The following is an 18,401-nucleotide window of genomic DNA, read 5'->3' on the forward strand; positions in this document are numbered from 1 at the left end:
CAGGACCAAGTTTGGGCCCTCCATCCTAAGTAAAACTTGAAGGTTCCCCTAGTGGCTACAAGATCAACAGAATGCTCTAAATCAGTGGTTCTCAACTCCAGTCCTTGGGGCCTACTGCTCTGTGCATTTAGTTTGTTTCTGAATCTGACACTCAGTTCAGTTCATGGATCTTTCTCCTAGCGAGCTGATGATATGAATCAGGTGCATTAAATGAAGGAGACATACAAAATGTGCATAGGAGTGGGCCCTGGGGACTGGAGTTGAGAACCACTGCTCTAAATCATGTTGTCTATGAATCATTTAGCACCAGCAGGGGCCAGTAGCATAACCTCAGCCTCTATGTTAAGACTCAGTCTTAACCCTTTCAGTGGTGAGTTTAAAATATTCTAGGGGACCCCTGAGAGTGAGTTTTTTTTTAAGCGACCGTTATTTTAGAACGTTCGCCCTTATTGTTTCCATGGCGACGCATCAAGCTTGTCACGTGACACAACACCGACACACTAGCACTGTATGACAGATAGATCGCTTTTATTTCGTTTTTCCTTTTTTATTCAGAATACTCACACACTTGCTCATCATGCCATGAACTGTCTGATATTCCGATTCACAAATATGTGTGAATTAGTGTGTTTCGTCATTTAAAACCCTATATAAATGATCTGGATCGTAATCTGTAATGTGAGATGGGTGCCGCCATGTTTGTTTGCACTGCCGTTCAGAGAGTCCTGTCAAGCGGATTTACAGCACGTAAATTCAACCGTTTCTCTGGAAATACATTAAAGTAAGTGGCTGGTGAACTAGAAGAGGAATAGAGTGAACTTTTTAGTTACTTAGACTGTGTATGTGAATAATATGAATAAAACACATCAGCAAATTATATTTGAATAGACTGCTGTTTGCTGCTTCAATATACATATGTGTGTATTTTTACAAACTCTAAATGTCTTGTTTTACTAGTACTTATGTGTATTTAAATGTCTGAAACCTAAAAGCGTTGTGTGGTTAAAAACACTGCAAAGCTGTGATTATATGACAAGCGCAATGCTCGTCCGTCTCTGGCTCAGCGCGCCAAAGCGCGGTTTGAATTTGTCAGTTGCGTGACGTCACCGAACGTTCTAAATCCCATATATGGGACCGTACTCCCAGGGGCACAGAAATTAGAATCCCATATGTGGGACCGTACCGCTCAAAGGGTTAAGAAATAACCAGCAGCTAGCCAAGGGGTAATGAGTCTTATTGTTTGGATTCAAATAAGACTAGTCTACGTTCTTATAAGGGCTTTCGTACGGGTAGTTCTAAGAACTTAGCTCTAGGAATTAGCTAGCATGGTGGTTCCTAGAGAACCAATTTCTGCTTCTGGCCATTTTCCTGGTTGCTTTCACACCAGGTCATCAGCGAAGTCTTTATTTGCGGCATTTACAAACATCAACAAACGGTGAATGAAGGACACAGCGATCGGGGCTGTTTTTTGTTGTGTGTCGTGGGTTTCATGAAAACGGAGAATGTAAATGCAAAATGTAAACTCTTTAAAGAGCTTGAAAATCTGACTAAATCTTCTATGGAAACTTGCAGAGTTACATATCATCGAGGCTGAGAAAAGAACATAACACTGCAGACAACAGGTACCTAAATGCCGTTATCACCATTTTCACCATTCAAAAATGCTGGGTAGCCGGAGTTTCGTTTGCGTTTGGCCAATTGGCGTACACTTACGTCAGCGGTAGTTCCTATAGAACTGTTTTAGACCCTATTCTGAAGTAGTAGTTCCTAGTTCCTATGGAAATAGTGGGTACTTACTCAAAAAGTTTTAGGAACTACGGTTCCTCCGGCACGAAAGCCCCTTATGTAACAGACTTTAAAAAGACTTTTAAACACACCTGGCATTAAATCCCCGTCCTTTGCGTGCACATCCCTCCCAGTGGCAACAGTACCCAGAATCCTTCTCAGGCTTCACATGGAAGTCATTGACGTGATCCACCAGGTCTTGCAAGGAGTCAAAAAGTAGGTGGCACTGTGACAAGAAAACATGCACAATGAGCTCAGGTGAAAAATGCACATTAGCACCTGCATTAAACTGCTTCTAACTCTCACCTTCCTCCAGCGACAGGCCAGCTGTTCATCTGCGGAGAGGTCTGGAGATGCTCGTGTGTCCTTGGGCTGCCGAATGAACATTGATGAAGGCAGGTGAAGCCCTCCACCTCCTCCAATGGGCACAAAGAACTGAAACGCTTGAGACGTGGCCCCTCCCTCCACATAACGGATATGAGCCGAGTCCTGCGGGAACAAAACCAGAAAAGCCAAACATAATTCAAGCATCTTTATCTTTTGTACAGCAGGCCAGCGATTCTAGTAATAGCAGTTAAACTCAGTAACAGCAGCTACAGGAGGTCCGTGTTCGGTAATCGCCCTCTCAGTGGGAGACTCTTATGAGCGTTTTGCTAGATGTGGCGGCTCGTCCTCTCCGTGTTTCTGCCCCCAGCTGTGCTGATCTGAGCTAATGCTCAGCCACACTTTACACTCAACCACAGATTTGAGACTTTAATGAGAGAAAGTGAAATGGCAGGGCACCAACAAATGTAACACAATACCAACAAAGAATGTCATACATGGAGCTTTATTTTGCACAAGTTTAATACTTAGCGTTTAGAGGTTTGTTTGTGTTTCCACCCCTAGGTATGAGCAACAGTAATAGCGATGCTTAGGAAGGGTTCATTAGAGCAGAGACAATGATGGTTTTGACTGGACAACAGTGTCAGGGCTGTCTGGGAAGGTTTTAGGTATGTGAGGAAAAATGTGCATGGAAAATCATGTAGAATGAGTCTCAGTGGTGCCATCATCTAAGACCTGGCCGCTGTTTGTCCATTGGCTTGAAGGAGGGGTGGCAGCCATTGGAGACACATAAGCACACAAAAAGCCATGCATCTCGCTTCCAATTCAATTTCGAGTGAATTAAATTAAGCAGAAAGAGCTCTGTGTGGCTGTACCTCTCTGTAAATTTGATTTAATCTCGCGTCCCATCCGTCAGCCCCACGGACAGGGAAAGAGAGGCACTTTTGTGAAGGGACACAGGGGGCACTTGATAAGAAACATCACTTTTGGGTCACTGAGTGTAATCAGTCTGAATGTCTAAAGTGAGGGACAGTCCTTTGCATTTAATGCACACGTGCTTATGACAGAACTGAGTCTTGGGTTGCATAAGAGTCCCTGTTGCTGCTTCTCACCTCTCTTGATGCTTAATGATATCTCAAGAATAAGGACAACAAATCTGATGTGACACTTTGATCTGACCATGTTTTGGTACATACCTTTCTATCGAAGTTATCTGACATTATCAAGATGAATTTGCTCTGACACAGTTTAGCTCTTAAGTTCTTGTCATATTTTATTACCATTTTCTAAACTTTAATAAATAAACTGTGATAATGTGAGAAATGTTGAAGAATAAATTTTTTGGGAGAGTGCAAACAAAATTTCTTGCATTTCACTTAATATACATACAAATGCTTAACACAATATACATTTAGTTTTTTACAAACGCTTTTGTATTAATGTCTTTACTGTCTCTTTTGAACAGTTTAATGTGTCCTTGCTGAATAAAAGTATTAATTTCTTTACCATAACACTTGTGTTAAAGATACATTTTGTGAAAGTCTAGTTTTAAGACAATTTTGATCTTGAATTATAGATATTTTAACTAAAAAACCAGTAAAAAAAAAAAAAAAAATGTAAACAAATGGTATGCGGGACACAACTCAAAATGTCACCAAAAATAGACTGTTTTTTTCTTGTGTTTAACTGTGAAGTATTGAAAGTTATACAGTTGAAGTCAAAAGTTTACATACACCTTGCAGAATCTGCAAAATGTTAATTATTTTACCAAAATAAGAGGAATCATACAAAATGCATGTTGTTTATTTTTAAGTACTGACCTGAATAAGACATTTCACATAAAAGATGTTTACATATAGTCCACAAGAGAAAATAATTTAATTTATAAAAATGAAAGTTTTCATACACTTGATTCATGGTACTGTGTTGTTACCTGAATGATCCACATCTGTGTTTTTTGTTTAGTGATAGTTGTTCACGAGTCCCTAGTTTGTCCTGAACAGTTAAACTGCCTGCTGTTACTCAGAAAAATCGTTTTGGTCCCACAAATTTTTTGGTTTTTCAGCATTTTTGTGTATTTGAACCCTTTCCAACAATGACTGTATGATTTTGAGCACCATCTTTTCACACTGAGGACATCTGAGGGACTCATATGCAACTATTACAGAAGGTTCAAACACTCACTGATGCTCCAGAAGAACAAATTATGCATTAAGAGCTGGGGGTGAAAACTTTTTGAATTTGAAGATCAGGGTTACCTTATTTTGTCTTGTGGAGAACATGTAAGTAGCTTCTGAAGGGCAGTACTAAATGAAAAAAATATGATATTTAGGCAAAATAAGAAAAATGTACACATCCTCATTCTGTTCAAAAGTTTTCACCCCCGGTCTTAATGCATCGCTTTTCCTTCTGGTGCATCAGCGAGCGTTTGAACCTTTTGTAATAGTTGCATTAGTGTCCTTCAGATGTCCTCAGTGTGAAAAGATGGACCATTCAGCTGTGGATCATTCAAGTAACAACAGAGTATCAAGTGTATGTAAATTTTTGAACGTGGTCATTTTTATAAATTGTCAACGTCTTTCATGTGAAATATCTCATTCAGGTCAGTACTAAATAAAAAAAGAACATCCATTTTGTATGATCCCTCTTATTTTGGTAAAATAATTAACATTTTGCAGACTCTGCAAGGTGTATGTAAACTTTTGTTCCTATGTACAAGTCCTCTTCCCTAGCATTGTCAACTCACCCTGGTGAAAATGTGAGCTGCTCCATTTCCATTGGAGAGATCCGGAGAGCAGGCAGTGTTTCTGGAGGACGGGGACATGCTGAGGTCCACGGCGGGCGGGGTGGGGGTCTCCGACTTGTCCTGTAGAACACCTACTGACACACAAACACATCTCTGTTATATTCTTGGAATTGATGGTGTTTTCTATGACATACTGTACTGATTTGTTTACCAGTGTGTGGAGAGGCAGGAGAGGCTGGAACGATGACTGCGGTTCCGTCGTCTGCCATCCGCAGCTGCCCCGCCCCCTTGGCGTGAATGGGAGAGGGAGTGAGAGTGGGCGGAGACCTGGCACCTCTATCCCGCCCACTAATCCGCCCCCTCGACACCTTCAGGTCCAGCGGCTCGTCTAAGGACAGCATGACGGCATGCGGACCAGAGCCTGCAACCTGTACAGACAGACAGAGAGAAATTTAGGTGAGAATATTGAAACTTTCACACAGATCCTGTAACAACAGGACAGTTGTTGCATAAGAGCAGTCAGCATTCATAACACCACCATGAATTTTATGATTTTCAAAAGAAGCTTCCTTTAATGGACCAGAACGGTTCCATAATTTCATAGTTGACATTCAGATGGAGAGGTGTGTTATGGGAATGTGACCCTGAACCACAAAACCAGTCTTAAGTAGCACTTGAGACTGTTTATATCTTAAGTATACTTGTAGCAATAGCCAAAAATACATTTTATGGGTCAAAATGCAAAAAATATAAAGTAAAGATCATGTTCCATGAAGATATTTTGTGAATTTCCTACTGTAAATATGTAAAAACTTTCATTTTAATTAGTTATATGCATTGCAAGGTACTTAATTTGGACAACTTTAATGGTGATTTTCTCAATATTAAGATTTTTTTTTTTGCACCCTCAGATTCCAGATTTTCAAATAGTTGTATCTCGGCCAAATATTGTCCTATTCTAACCTATGGAAAGCTTATTTTATTCTTTTAGAATAAAGGTGTATATAGGTGTATAAATCTCATTTTGAATGTTCAGTTTTCATTTTAATTTTAGTTCCATTTTTAGTCATTGTAATTTTTTTCACATGTAATTTTTTTATTACTATTAAGTAAAATTTTATTGAAGTTTTATTTTTTATTCATGTACTTTTCCAGTATATTAGTCCTTCAATTTAAACCTATTTCAGTTAAAAATTTCATTTACTTTTATTTTTCATCGAATAATAACCCTGTTTTTATCTCAGATATGAGCATTAAAAGTAAAGAACAGTCATTTAAATTTTAGTATTTTTTAGTAATTTTATGCACTCAAATAATTTTAATATATACTTAAAATTATATTAATATTATAATATTATTTTTTTATTTTTTAATATTATATTTAATGTTTAATATATATTTTTGGAATATTACTATTTAGGTTGAAATCTATTTATTTGTTTTTCTGTATTTATATACTTTTTCCAGTAATTTAGCGCCTTCAATTTAAATCTAATTCAGTTTAAATTTTGATTTACTTATTTTTTCATTTAATAACATTGTTTTTTTTATATCTCAGATATGAACATTAAAAATAATGAACATATATTTAAATTTTATTTACATTTTAGTACATTTTTAGTAATTTTGTGCACTCAAATAATTTTAATATATTTTTGGAATATTAATATTTAGGTTGAATTTATTTTTATTTCATTTTTTATATACCTTTTCCAGTAATTTTGGTCTTTCAGTTTAAACCTGTTTCCATCTTATTACCCTGTTTTCATTTCAGATATTATATTTTAATATTTTAATTTTAGATACATTTTTAGTCTTTTTTTTTGTAATTTTGTGTTTATTTTTTTATTATTTGTTCCTTCATTTTAAATCTATTTCAGTTAAAATTTTCATTTACTTTATTTTTCATCTAATAACCCTGCATTAATAATAATGAACATACATTTTAATTTTAGTTACATTTTTAGCAATTTTTTAGTAATTTTGTGTATTCCTATAATTTTAATATGTTTTTTAATTGTTACCATTCAGGTATAATTAATTTTTATTTCTTTTTTTTTTTTTTATATATACCTTTTCCAGTAATTTTAGTCATTCAGTTTAAACCTCTTTCAGTTAAAATTTTAATTTGCTTTAGGTTTTTCATATAATCTCAGATATGAGCATTAAATATAATGAACATTATTAGGAAAATTAATAAACCGAGGATAAATTAAAAACAATATCTGCCAATACCTAGTTTTTTGGTGGTTCTGCTTTTTGCTAATTACATATAATGTTTTTTATAATGTCCTATTTTTATGTTTTCGAAAATGGTATGTGAAACATATTATATACATATATTCAAATATTTAAGCTCAGAATTTTTTCTTTTATTCAGCAAGGATGCATCAAATTGATCAAAAGTCATTGTAAAGACATTTATAAGCTCACAAAATATTTTTATTTCAGAGAATATTAGAATGATTTGTGAAGGCTCATGTGACACTGAAGACTGAAATAATGATGCTGAAAATTCAGGTTTGAGCACACAAATAAATTACACTTTACAATATATTCACATAGAAAACAGTTATTTTAAATCACAATAATATTTCACAATTGTACAGTTTTTACAGTATTTTTAATCAAATAAATGCAGCCTTGCTTAGCAATAAAGTCTTTCAAAAACATAAAAAAGAGCATATGTGACCCTGAAGCACAAAACCAGTCTTAAGTCGCTGGGGTATATTTGTAGCAATAGCCAAAAATACATTGCATGGGTCAAAATTATTGATTTTTCTTTTATGCCAAAAATCATTAGGAAATTAAGTAAAGATCATGTTCCATTAAGATTTCTTGTAAAATTCCTACTGTAAATATATCAAAATGTAATTTTTGATTAGTAATATGCATTGTTAAGAACCTAATTTGGACAACTTTAAAGGTGATTTTCTCAGTATTTTGATTTTTTTGCACTTTCAGATTCCTGATTTTTAAATAGATGTATCTCGGCCAAATATTGTCCTATCCTAACAAACCATACATCAATAGAAAGCTTATTTATTGAACTTTCATATGATGTATACATCTCAGTTTTGTAAAATTTAACCTTATGACTGGTTTTGTGGTCCAGGGTCACAAATGTTTATTAGTATGTCTTCTAAGTTAACTCAGTGAGTGCTTTTGAGCAACCCAAGTAGTTTACTCCATTATACGAAAGCAATGTAGTATGCATACTATTCAATGCAAAAAGTAGTATGTTGAGGTGCTTTGTCCTGAGACATTCATACTTTGCAAGAAAACGTTTCTCCTATTTGCCCATTGTTCTAAACATCACACACACACACGGTCAGCCCGACTGAAAAAAACATCCCAGACCTCACACAATTACTTCCACTAGCTTTCCCCTCGCACATACTGTCCTCACAATTACACCCATTACAGCTTCCACATTCCTCCCGACTGCATGCGAAATACAGCGTTCGCAGAGCTCCACCTCAAACCGCAGTTTCACATCTCTTTCTGTGTGACATATAAGCATGCTGAATGGCTCTTTGAGAGGGTTTAGCTTGTGCCAACACGAGGAAGGTCAGCGAGGTGAAGGCAGCGGGTCACCGGGTTCAGCCGCCCGGCCGACAGGGCCAATAATCGGCAGATAACCGCACACAGAGCTGCATTATCAAGCAGATCTGCATCCTCTGGCCCCCCACAATGTCTCAACCGCATCCTGAAATGATCTGTGTCCTCTCGGAAAGTTCTCTAGTTTTTGCTCTTTGATGGCGTGCCAAAGCAACAGCGAGCGGCGATTGGTCGGAGGAGTAAACAGGTTAATGTGCAATCCGTAGTATCTCCAGCCGTCTGGTGTGTGGACTGAACCTGTGCTATCTCAGAGCGTGGGGTGGGGTTGGAGACGTGATATGTGTGGTATGTTAAGGGTTTGAGTTAATGATTTTCACATGATTGTGTCTCAATACGGCGGATAAAGACTCTGCTTTGCTGCTTTGTAACTCGAGTCCATTGTGTGGTCTGAGCATCCAGTCAGAAGCTAAAAACAGCATTCACAGACCATTTTACTTTTGTCACACCACATATTTTTTGAGTGAGTCTGGACAGTTGACAAGAAAAACACGCAGGGAAGGACTTGATTTTATCTGTTAGGTTTACTCCACCAGGTGGCTGAACAATATGAGGCTTTGGGACGTCAGTTGAAAAGGAAACTTGTTTCATATTTTTGATTTAAGACTATGAAGGTTCATATTTATTTCTTTTGGAATAACATGCATGGATGAATTCTGAACTATAGGAACAGGAATGTTTTAAAGTAAATAGGATCAATTTTAGGAATACACAATAACATAAGTTATATGTGACCCTGGACCACAAAACCAGTCATAAGGTTAAATTTTACAAAACTGAGATGTATGCATCACATGAAAGCTGAATAAATAAGCTTTCTACTGATGTATGGTTTGTTAGGATAGGACAATATTTGGCCGAGATACATCTATTTGAATATCTGAAATCTGAGGGTGCAAAAAAATCAAAATACTGAGAAAATCACCTTTAAAGTTGTCCAAATTAAGTTCTTAACAATGCATATTACTAATCAAAAATTACATTTTGATATATTTATAGTAGAAATTTTACAAAAAATCTTCATGGAACATGAACTTTACTTAATTTCCTAATGATTTTTGGCATATAAGAAAAATCAATAATTTTGACCCATGCAATGTATTTTTGGCTATTGCTGCAAATATACCCCAGCGACTTAAGACTGGTTTTGTGCTCCAGGGTCACATATTAGTCTTATTTTATTTTATTGTCATTAATCACTATTCATATTGAATGTCGTTGTCCAGTTTTATGTGTTTTATTTTTTTTCTTAATCAGTATTCATCTTGACTACTGTCCAGTATTTAATACTGAACTTGTTTCACATTTTGATTGATTTTTATTTTATTATTTAAACATTTTATTTCATTTTATTAATCAGTATTCATATAGAATGTCATTGGCCAATGTTATGTATTTTATTTTATTAATCAGTATTGATATTGAATATCATTGTGTAATCTTATTTATTGTGTTTTGTTTTGTTTTATTCTATTTATTTATATTTAATTAAATATCATCCAGTATTTAATACTAAACTGGTTTAACACTTTATTTTATTTTATTTTATTTCATTAATCAGTATTCATATTGAATATTGTTGTCCAATTTCATGTATTTTATCTTATTAATAAGTATTCATATTGACTATCGTCCAATATTTAATACCGAGTTGTTTTTATTTATTTTTTATTTTTTTATTAGTCAGTATTGATAGACTATCTTCCGGTATTTAATACTGAACTCACTTCACATTTTGATTTATTTTTATTTTATGAATCAGTATTGATATTAACTACCGTCCAATATTACTGAACTCGTTTTACATTTTAATTTTTTTTCATTATTTTATTTGTATTAATCAGTATTGATATTGAATATATATCCAATTTTATTTTATTTCATTTTATTTATTAATTTTATTTTATTATTTTTATTAATCAGTATTCATATTGAATATCATCCAGTATTTAATTTTGAACTCAATTAACATTTTATTTTATTTTATTAATCTGTATTGATATTGAATATTGTCTTCCAGTTTTATTTTATATTATTTTTTATTTTATTATTTTTATTCATCTTATTTTATTTTACTTTAATATGTTAATTTATTTTATTTTGTCTTTATTGAATTTTGCCAATATTTAATACTGAACTTGTTGCACATTTTGATCTATTTTATCTTATTATTTTATTCATCTTATTTTATTTTATTTTATTAATCAGTATTGACATTGACTAGTGCCAATATTTAATACTGAACTCATTTCACATTTTTATTATTTTTGTTATTTTATCATTTTATTTTATTAATCAGTATTGATACTGACTACCGTCCAATATTTAATACCGAGTTGTTTTTATTTATTTTTTATTTTTTTATTAGTCAGTATTGATAGACTATCTTCCAGTATTTAATACTGAACTCACTTCACATTTTGATTTTTTATTTTATGAATCAGTATTGATATTTACTACCGTCCAATATTACTGAACTCGTTTTACATTTTATTTATTTTTTTATTATTTTATTTTTATTAATCAGTATTGATATTGAATATATATCCAATTTTATTTTATTTCATTTTATTTATTAAATTTATTTTATTATTTTTATTAATCAGTATTCATATTGAATATCATCCAGTATTTAATTTTGACCTCAATTAACATTTTATTTTATTTTATTAATCAGTATTGATATTGACTAGTGCCAATATTTAATACTGAACTCATTTCACATTTTTTAAAATAATTTTATTTTTATTAATCTGTATTGATATTGAATATTGTCGTCCAGTTTTATTTTATATTATTTTTTATTTCATTATTTTTATTCATCTTATTTTATTTTACTTTAATATGTTAATTTATTTTATTTTGTCTTTATTGAATTTTGCCAATATTTAATACTGAACTTGTTGCACATTTTGATCTATTTTATCTTATTATTTTATTCATCTTATTTTATTTTATTTTATTAATCAGTATTGACATTGACTAGTGCCAATATTTAATACTGAACTCAATTTCACATTTTTATTATTTTTGTTATTTTATAATTTTATTTTTATGAATCAGTATTTGTATTGTATCATCCAGTATTTCATACTGAGGTCGTTTCACATTTTAATCTATTTTATTTTACTTTTATTAATTAGTATTGATATTGAATATTGTTGTCTATTTTTATTTTCTATTTAATCTTGTTTTATTTTACTTTAATATTTCATTTAATTTAATTTTATTTTATTTGTAATAATCAGTATTCATATTGAATATCATCCAATATTTAATACTGAACTTGTTTCACATTTTGATCTATTTTATTTTTATTAATCAATATTGATATTGAATATTGTCATCTAATTTTCTAATTAATTGATTAATTATAATTAATTGATTAAATTAATTGATTAAATATTTTTATAATATCAGTATTGATATTAAATATCATAGTCCAATTTTATTGTTTTATTTTATATTATTTTAATCAGTATCGATATTGAATGTTGTGCAATATTTAATAACTAATAGGACATGCTTAATTCTGCCTATGAGTGTTATCTTAGTTATACCCATTATACTTTTCGTTGATGTTTTAAAATTTTAAATTAACTAAATTTAAATTGAATTAAATTAGAATTGAATTCACATAGCTTTTCTAAAAATTACAATAATTTTAAGTCCAGTGCTGTTTGTTTCTTATGATGAAGAGAAGGCCGTTCAGCCCTGGTTCTGGTTATCTTGAGTTTATTGCTAACACACCTGCCTGTAATTTTCCAGTGAACTCAAAGACCTTGATTAGCGGCTTCAGGTGTGTTTGGTTAAAGTTAGGCCTAAGCTCCGTCAGAACGTAAGACCTCCAGGGAGTTTGGAAACCATATTTATAATGTGTGTTCAAGTCGTTCTCTCTCTTTTACTTCCAGTGCAATGCAGCAAAGTGAAGAACAAAAGCATGTGCATTATGCATGCAATATCATGCATAATGCACATATAAAATGCCTACATGCTGCCAGAGACGGATGGGAAAATGTGGTTGTGCAAACACAAACGTGGCTAAATGAATGCATGCAAACTCAATTGTATACAGTTAAGATTCACTATGAAATCTTACGATCAATACCAATTACAGTAGCCAGTAGCTCCGCCATGGTTCGCTCAGCCAGAAGTTTCCATAACAAAAGAGCTGCTCACGCTGGTTACTTACGGCTCCATGTGTAAACCATTACTACTCCGTGCCTAAGGCCAGCTGCAATAAATCATTTCTTCCTTATTTTAATTAGCCCCCCCAAACGGTCCACATCTGACCCCCTTCACATTTTGTAGAGCAGTATGATCCAGCCAGTTGAGGAAAAGATTGAGATGTTGGGTTTTTTTTACTGACAGATAAAAGATAAATGGCTCTGAGGTATGAGGCAGGTCAGGGTTGTGTGTTTTTTGACAGGATACAGATTTATAATGCAAGACAGTCATATGGCCACATCCCATCTGGGGTTAAAGATCATCCAGATTGCTACACAAAAGCAATCCTTTCTATGAATAAGAACGAACTTGACATATTAATATAACATTGAGGGGAAAACATTGTGTGTTTTGTGACACTTATACAGGAAAATGAGAAAAAACCCTGTAGATTATTATAATTAGTGATAATTATGTAATAACTGTCAATTATTTAACCATTTGTTGACTTAATTTGTATGTTTTTTTTATTCTATAATTGTTTAAGGACTCTTTTAACTTAAGTACACTACCAGTCAAAAGTTTTTGAATAGTCTTCTGCTCACCGAGCCTCCATTTATCCAAAATACAACAAAAATACTGTAAAATTTAGAATTTTTTACTATTTAAATTAACTGATTTCTATTTGAATATATTTTAAAATTTATTTGTGATCAAAGCTGATTTTTCTGCATCATTACTCCAGTCTTCAGTGTCACACAAATTCTTCAGAAATCATTCTAATATGTTGATTTAATAATAATAATAATAATATGCTGGAACTTTTGTTCCTCAGTTTTTTTGCACTCTTCCCCTTAATTTGTTATAACTTTTGGCAATCTAGAGTATTCAAAATGTTTTTCCCGGTCCGACCGATTGGTAGAACCCAAACGTGAGAATAGTTGATCATATTCAACAGCAATAATCAGCAAGATATGCAAGTTTTGTTCAATTTACTGGCTTTGTTTACATTCAGTGCTGCTAATATGTCCGATTGACGATGTGTTGTGAAAACACTCATCTGTAATGTCTTTAAGGTCACTTTTGGTCAATTTAAAGCATTCTTTCTGAATAAAAGTAATAATTTCTTTCAAAAAGCATTGTAATGACCACAATTGGTAGTGCATGTTCACAACACGATTTCTCTATCAGAGGTTACAGAGTTCACTTTACGTTAAGTGTCATATAAAGCCATAAATAGCAAAGAAATGATTATAGATGCTGAGCCAGATGTCTGCATTTGCCTTGATAAGAAATCCTTAGGTTATATTCACTTGTTAGGTCTTCACTCATAAAGAAATGATGTTTTTTTTGAGGAAAACATTTCAAGATTTCTCTCCATATAGTGGACTTCTATGGTGCCCCTGAGTTTGAACTTACAAAATGTAGTTTCAAATCAGTTACAAAGGGCTCAAAACAATCCCGGACGAGGAAGAAGGGTCCTGTCTATTGAAACATCTGTTATTTTCTATACTGTTAACCTCAAATGCTTGTTAAATGCTCAAATGCCATGACAGTTAGGGCGTGTCGAAAAACTCCCATCTCATTTTCTCCTCCAACTTCAAAATTATCCTACATCGCTGTTTTAAATTTTTTGTAAAGGCTGTTTGATCTTTTTTGCACGTTCACTTTGTAAACACTGGGTCGGTACTTCTGCACACAGCTAGACAAGATGAACGTTTGAGGTTAAACAGTATATAAATTGTCAATTTTTTTTAGAAAATAAACAATCGTTTCACTAGATAAGACCCTTCTTCCTCGGCTGGGATTTTTTTTAGAGTAGATTTTCCCACCAGTTAATCAATGTGTGACAACACCGCTAATACTGGTATCACCGTGAGGGGTGGTCGTTTGAGTTTTACTTTCACTTTAAAATTAGCAGCAATTCAGCATCTAGCAACTGTTTGTTATTAGTTCATTTGACGAAAAACGCTTTAAATTAGCGACAATTCGGCGTGAAGCAGTTGTTTGTTTTTAATTTGTTTATGTTGTCCCTCTTTTCCTTACTTTCCTCAGCTATTAAATAGCTTGTAAAAGCGTTAAGATTAAGAACTACACTTTCATTCCGGCGTAATAGTCAAGGAAGTTTGCTGCCGTAATAAGGCCGAAACAGGCGCAGTAATATCACGCAGCACATGTGCAAATGCTAACCCAGCTGGGAACTAATTTCAGGTGCTGCGTGATATTACTCCGCCTGCTGCGTCCATATTACGGCAGCAAACTTCCCTGACTATTACGCCGGAATGGAAGTGTAGTTCCTAATCTTATCGGCCTAGAAACTCGCAGCTTTACATTTTCTGCTGGTATTAGTACATGATATAACTACAGAAGAGTCAAGTTTTGAATAGAAAAAATATCGAAACTCGTTGGTCATTTTTGAACGCGATGCTATTGGTCTCATAGGATTCAATGATCTATGCTAAGCTATGCTAAAAGTGATATCGCCAGAACAGGAGAACGGCTGAATGGATTTCAAAACGGTAAAAATCAACTTATTAACTCGGGGGGAGTTGGAGAATGAGCCTATTTCCAAAAAAAGTGGATTGTTCCTTTAAGACGTCTCAATATCTCCCTTGCAGTGCACATGTGCCGACTGAAGAAGGTAAATATTAGTCCCAGTCGCTACGAGGGCTGTTCTATATCTTTCAAGCTATATACATGGCAGGTTTTGTTATGTCTACATCATATTTAAACACTGCGTTTGTCTGTTCACCTCAGAAAACCTCTGAATGAACTCAACGGTTTGTGTCGCAGAGAACTTTCTAGGATGAGATGGAGCCGAGCGGTAGCGCTCGAATGTGAAGTTTTGGGAGAAGGTGTTGCTCTGCCCCATGCAGACTTCCCCACCCCACCGTGGGGCTGGCAGGGCTTTAAAAGGCAGCATTGTCCATATCCCGCCACCCCCTTACTCTCTCCCCTGTAGAGTAAACACGGGCCGCAGCAGCTGAAGGAGAGCGTTTGGAACCGGACGCTGGCTTCCACATGGTGCGCCGCTGAATGAAATGTTTGTGCCTCCGCTGTGACCCCGGCGGCCAGAGGCCTCAACGTCCCGGACCCCTTCGCCCTCTTCGCCCCCCTGTGGAAGTCACCAAATCTTCCATTTCCTGGGTAGGGGCGATGTGGGCAAAGAATGGGGTCAGGATAAGACAGGGTCAACGGGAGGGTATGGGTTTCATCGGCTCTGTGAGGTCAAAGCTCTGAGCTGATCCTAATTAACCCGAGATTTCAGAGCGTCACGGGTCACGACATGCTCAGCGTGATCTATTTCTGCTTTCAGGACATGGCGAATGATCGTTTTTGTGAGTTGAGAGCACATGAACGCTACTACAACTAAATTACAGGTGGGACGTTTTAGGTCAGAAGGTTTATTTGTGAATGTACGGTTCATCTTAGTGTCATTATTGATAGGTGCAACTACAGAAAAATAGTTTTGTTAAATAAAAATAAAATAGAATAAAAGATGAAAAACTTAGAGTTAAACATCTAAAATTAGAACTTTTGCCTTGGCAACTAAATTAAGTAAGTCTAAAATTATTCAAACTTAAACATGAATAATTAAAGTTAAATACAAATATTTAAAAAAAAAAATTGTTAGTTGAAGAACTCAAATCAAATTTAGAAACTAACTAAAATAAGTTTAAGTACTAAAATTATTAAAACTAAGAAATTACACTTAAATAGAAATATTAAAAACAAAATGATCTTTAACAGATCTTAAGATGAATCTTTGTTGTTTATACTTTTACAAACAATATTGTGATGTCAAGATTCTCTTTAGCAGATCTCAAAATGAAAATTAGAAAATACCTAAAGTTTAAGTTCTAAAATGACTAAAACTAAGACAATAAAAAAAATGTACGTTCTTTAGCAGATCTAAAAAATTAATATTTGACTTTTGTACTTTTACTTATAATATTGTAATGTCTAAATTCTCTTGTAGCATTTAAAACTATTGGTTTGATTTAATTTTATTCATTTAAAATAACTGTATTTATTTTTTAACACTAAAGATGATAGAATTTTAAAATTAGAAAAGACAAATATTTTGAAAAAAATAATAAAAATGACAAAAATTTAAACTAAATAAATACTAAAAACAAAATTTAGCATATCTCAATATAAATATTTGTCTTTTATACTTTTACTTATAATATTGTGATGTCTAAATTTTATTGTAGCATTTAAAACTATTAGTTTGATTTAATTTAGTAATTAAAAATCTCTTTATTTTTAAAAACTAAATAATACATATTCTAAATTCTTTTGTACCTAAACTATTGGTTTAATTTAATTTTATAAAAAAATATGTTATTATTTTTTTTAACAAAATGCATAACAAATTTACTAAAACTTAAACATAAATTATAAATAGAAATAGTACAAAAAAGTAATGAAAAACAAATATTACTTGGGGAAAAAAACGTAACTGAAAAATAGAAATGTTTTCTTGACAGCTAGCTGAGTACTAACTAAAGTGCTAAAATTAAAACTTACATTTAAATAAACCTAAATAGAAATATTAAAGAAAATTATCATTAGTAGATCTGAAAATGAGCATTTGTCTTTTATACTTTTACTTGTAATGTTGTGATGTCTAGATTCTGTAGCATTTAAAACTATTGGGTTTGACTTAATTGTAATAATTTTAATTAAAAAATAATTTTATTAATTTATTAATTTTTTTAACACAAAATATTATAGAATTTTATATTTAGAAAATAATAACTAGTAAAAATTACGAAAACATTACAAAATTACAAAATTTTAAATTTTAAAAAATATATATATATTACTTGGGGAAAAAAACTTGACTGAAAAATATAAATGTTTCCTTGCCAACTATGTAAGTTTATTACTAAAATTCAATCTTAATTATAAATTAAACCTAAATTAGCTTTTTTTTTTTTTTTTTTTTTTAAATACCTAAAAAAGACAAATGCTCATGAAAGTTGGTAAAACTGTAAAATATTAAATTAAAAGCTAATTCCAAATATTAATAAATACTGTAACAGTATATAAATAATACTAAAATAACACTGATTTAGCTCGTTATGCATTGTGATCCAGTGATGAGATGATAAGCTGATGTAACCGAACTACATTTCCCATCATTCTCAGCGGCTGCAAAATGTGGCTGAAATAATAATGCACCACTTGTGCACTAAATGCTCATCCTTAGCTTTTTGTTGCTAAAAAAGCTTAGAAAAAAAATCTGCACATCATGTTGTAATTGCAATTTTGAACTTGTAAGTTTGAGCTTCCCAGGAGGACTTAAGTCTGGGTGATGGCTGCTGGTGTGCGATTGTGTGTTTTATGAGCCAGCTGTTGGGTGTGAGTGTGAAGCGCATGTGTTTTCGAGTGTGAGTTCCTTTGTACTGAACTGAGGGTGTAACTCTATATTCCCAGCGCTCTGGCCCTGGGAGGTCGTCTGCAGGAGAGCTCTTTACCCCTACAAACACACAAACCAGATTGGACTCATATCCCGACATCCAAAAACCTCCACCGAGGCCGCTAACAGCACAAATACATGTCGAAACGTGTTTGAGATGTGTTCGCTCATCACTGCCACACCAATATAGAAAGGAAAACGGACCTGCAGGTGTTCAAGGACCACGGTTCACCCTTCCTCAGGGTTTAAGGAAAGAAAACACTGACCTTTGTGTTATTAAGTTGGCTTTTCTTTGAAATGCCATTTAAACTTAATATTCTTCTTCTTCTGAGA

At 33.2% G+C, this 18,401-nt stretch overlaps 1 protein-coding gene across 1 annotated transcript in view; it reads right to left on the reverse strand.

Moving 5' to 3' along the window:
• Nucleotides 1–1,574: 1,574 nt before the first annotated feature.
• Nucleotides 1,575–18,401, reverse strand: part of LOC141295254 (zinc finger protein GLIS2-like) — a 65,332-nt gene continuing 48,505 nt past the window's right edge. Inside the window, exons 2-6 of the mRNA XM_073826495.1 lie at nt 5,067–5,283; nt 4,856–4,986; nt 2,092–2,274; nt 1,878–2,011; nt 1,575–1,590 (exon numbers count right to left, since the gene is read on the reverse strand). Coding sequence (XP_073682596.1) covers nt 1,575–1,590; nt 1,878–2,011; nt 2,092–2,274; nt 4,856–4,986; nt 5,067–5,256 — 654 coding nt within the window. The 5' untranslated portion in view covers nt 5,257–5,283. The remainder of the gene's footprint in view (nt 1,591–1,877; nt 2,012–2,091; nt 2,275–4,855; nt 4,987–5,066; nt 5,284–18,401) is intronic.

The sequence above is a fragment of the Garra rufa genome, chromosome 1 (genome assembly GCF_049309525.1).
Source record: "Garra rufa chromosome 1, GarRuf1.0, whole genome shotgun sequence".
NCBI classification, from domain to species: Eukaryota; Metazoa; Chordata; class Actinopteri; order Cypriniformes; family Cyprinidae; genus Garra; species Garra rufa.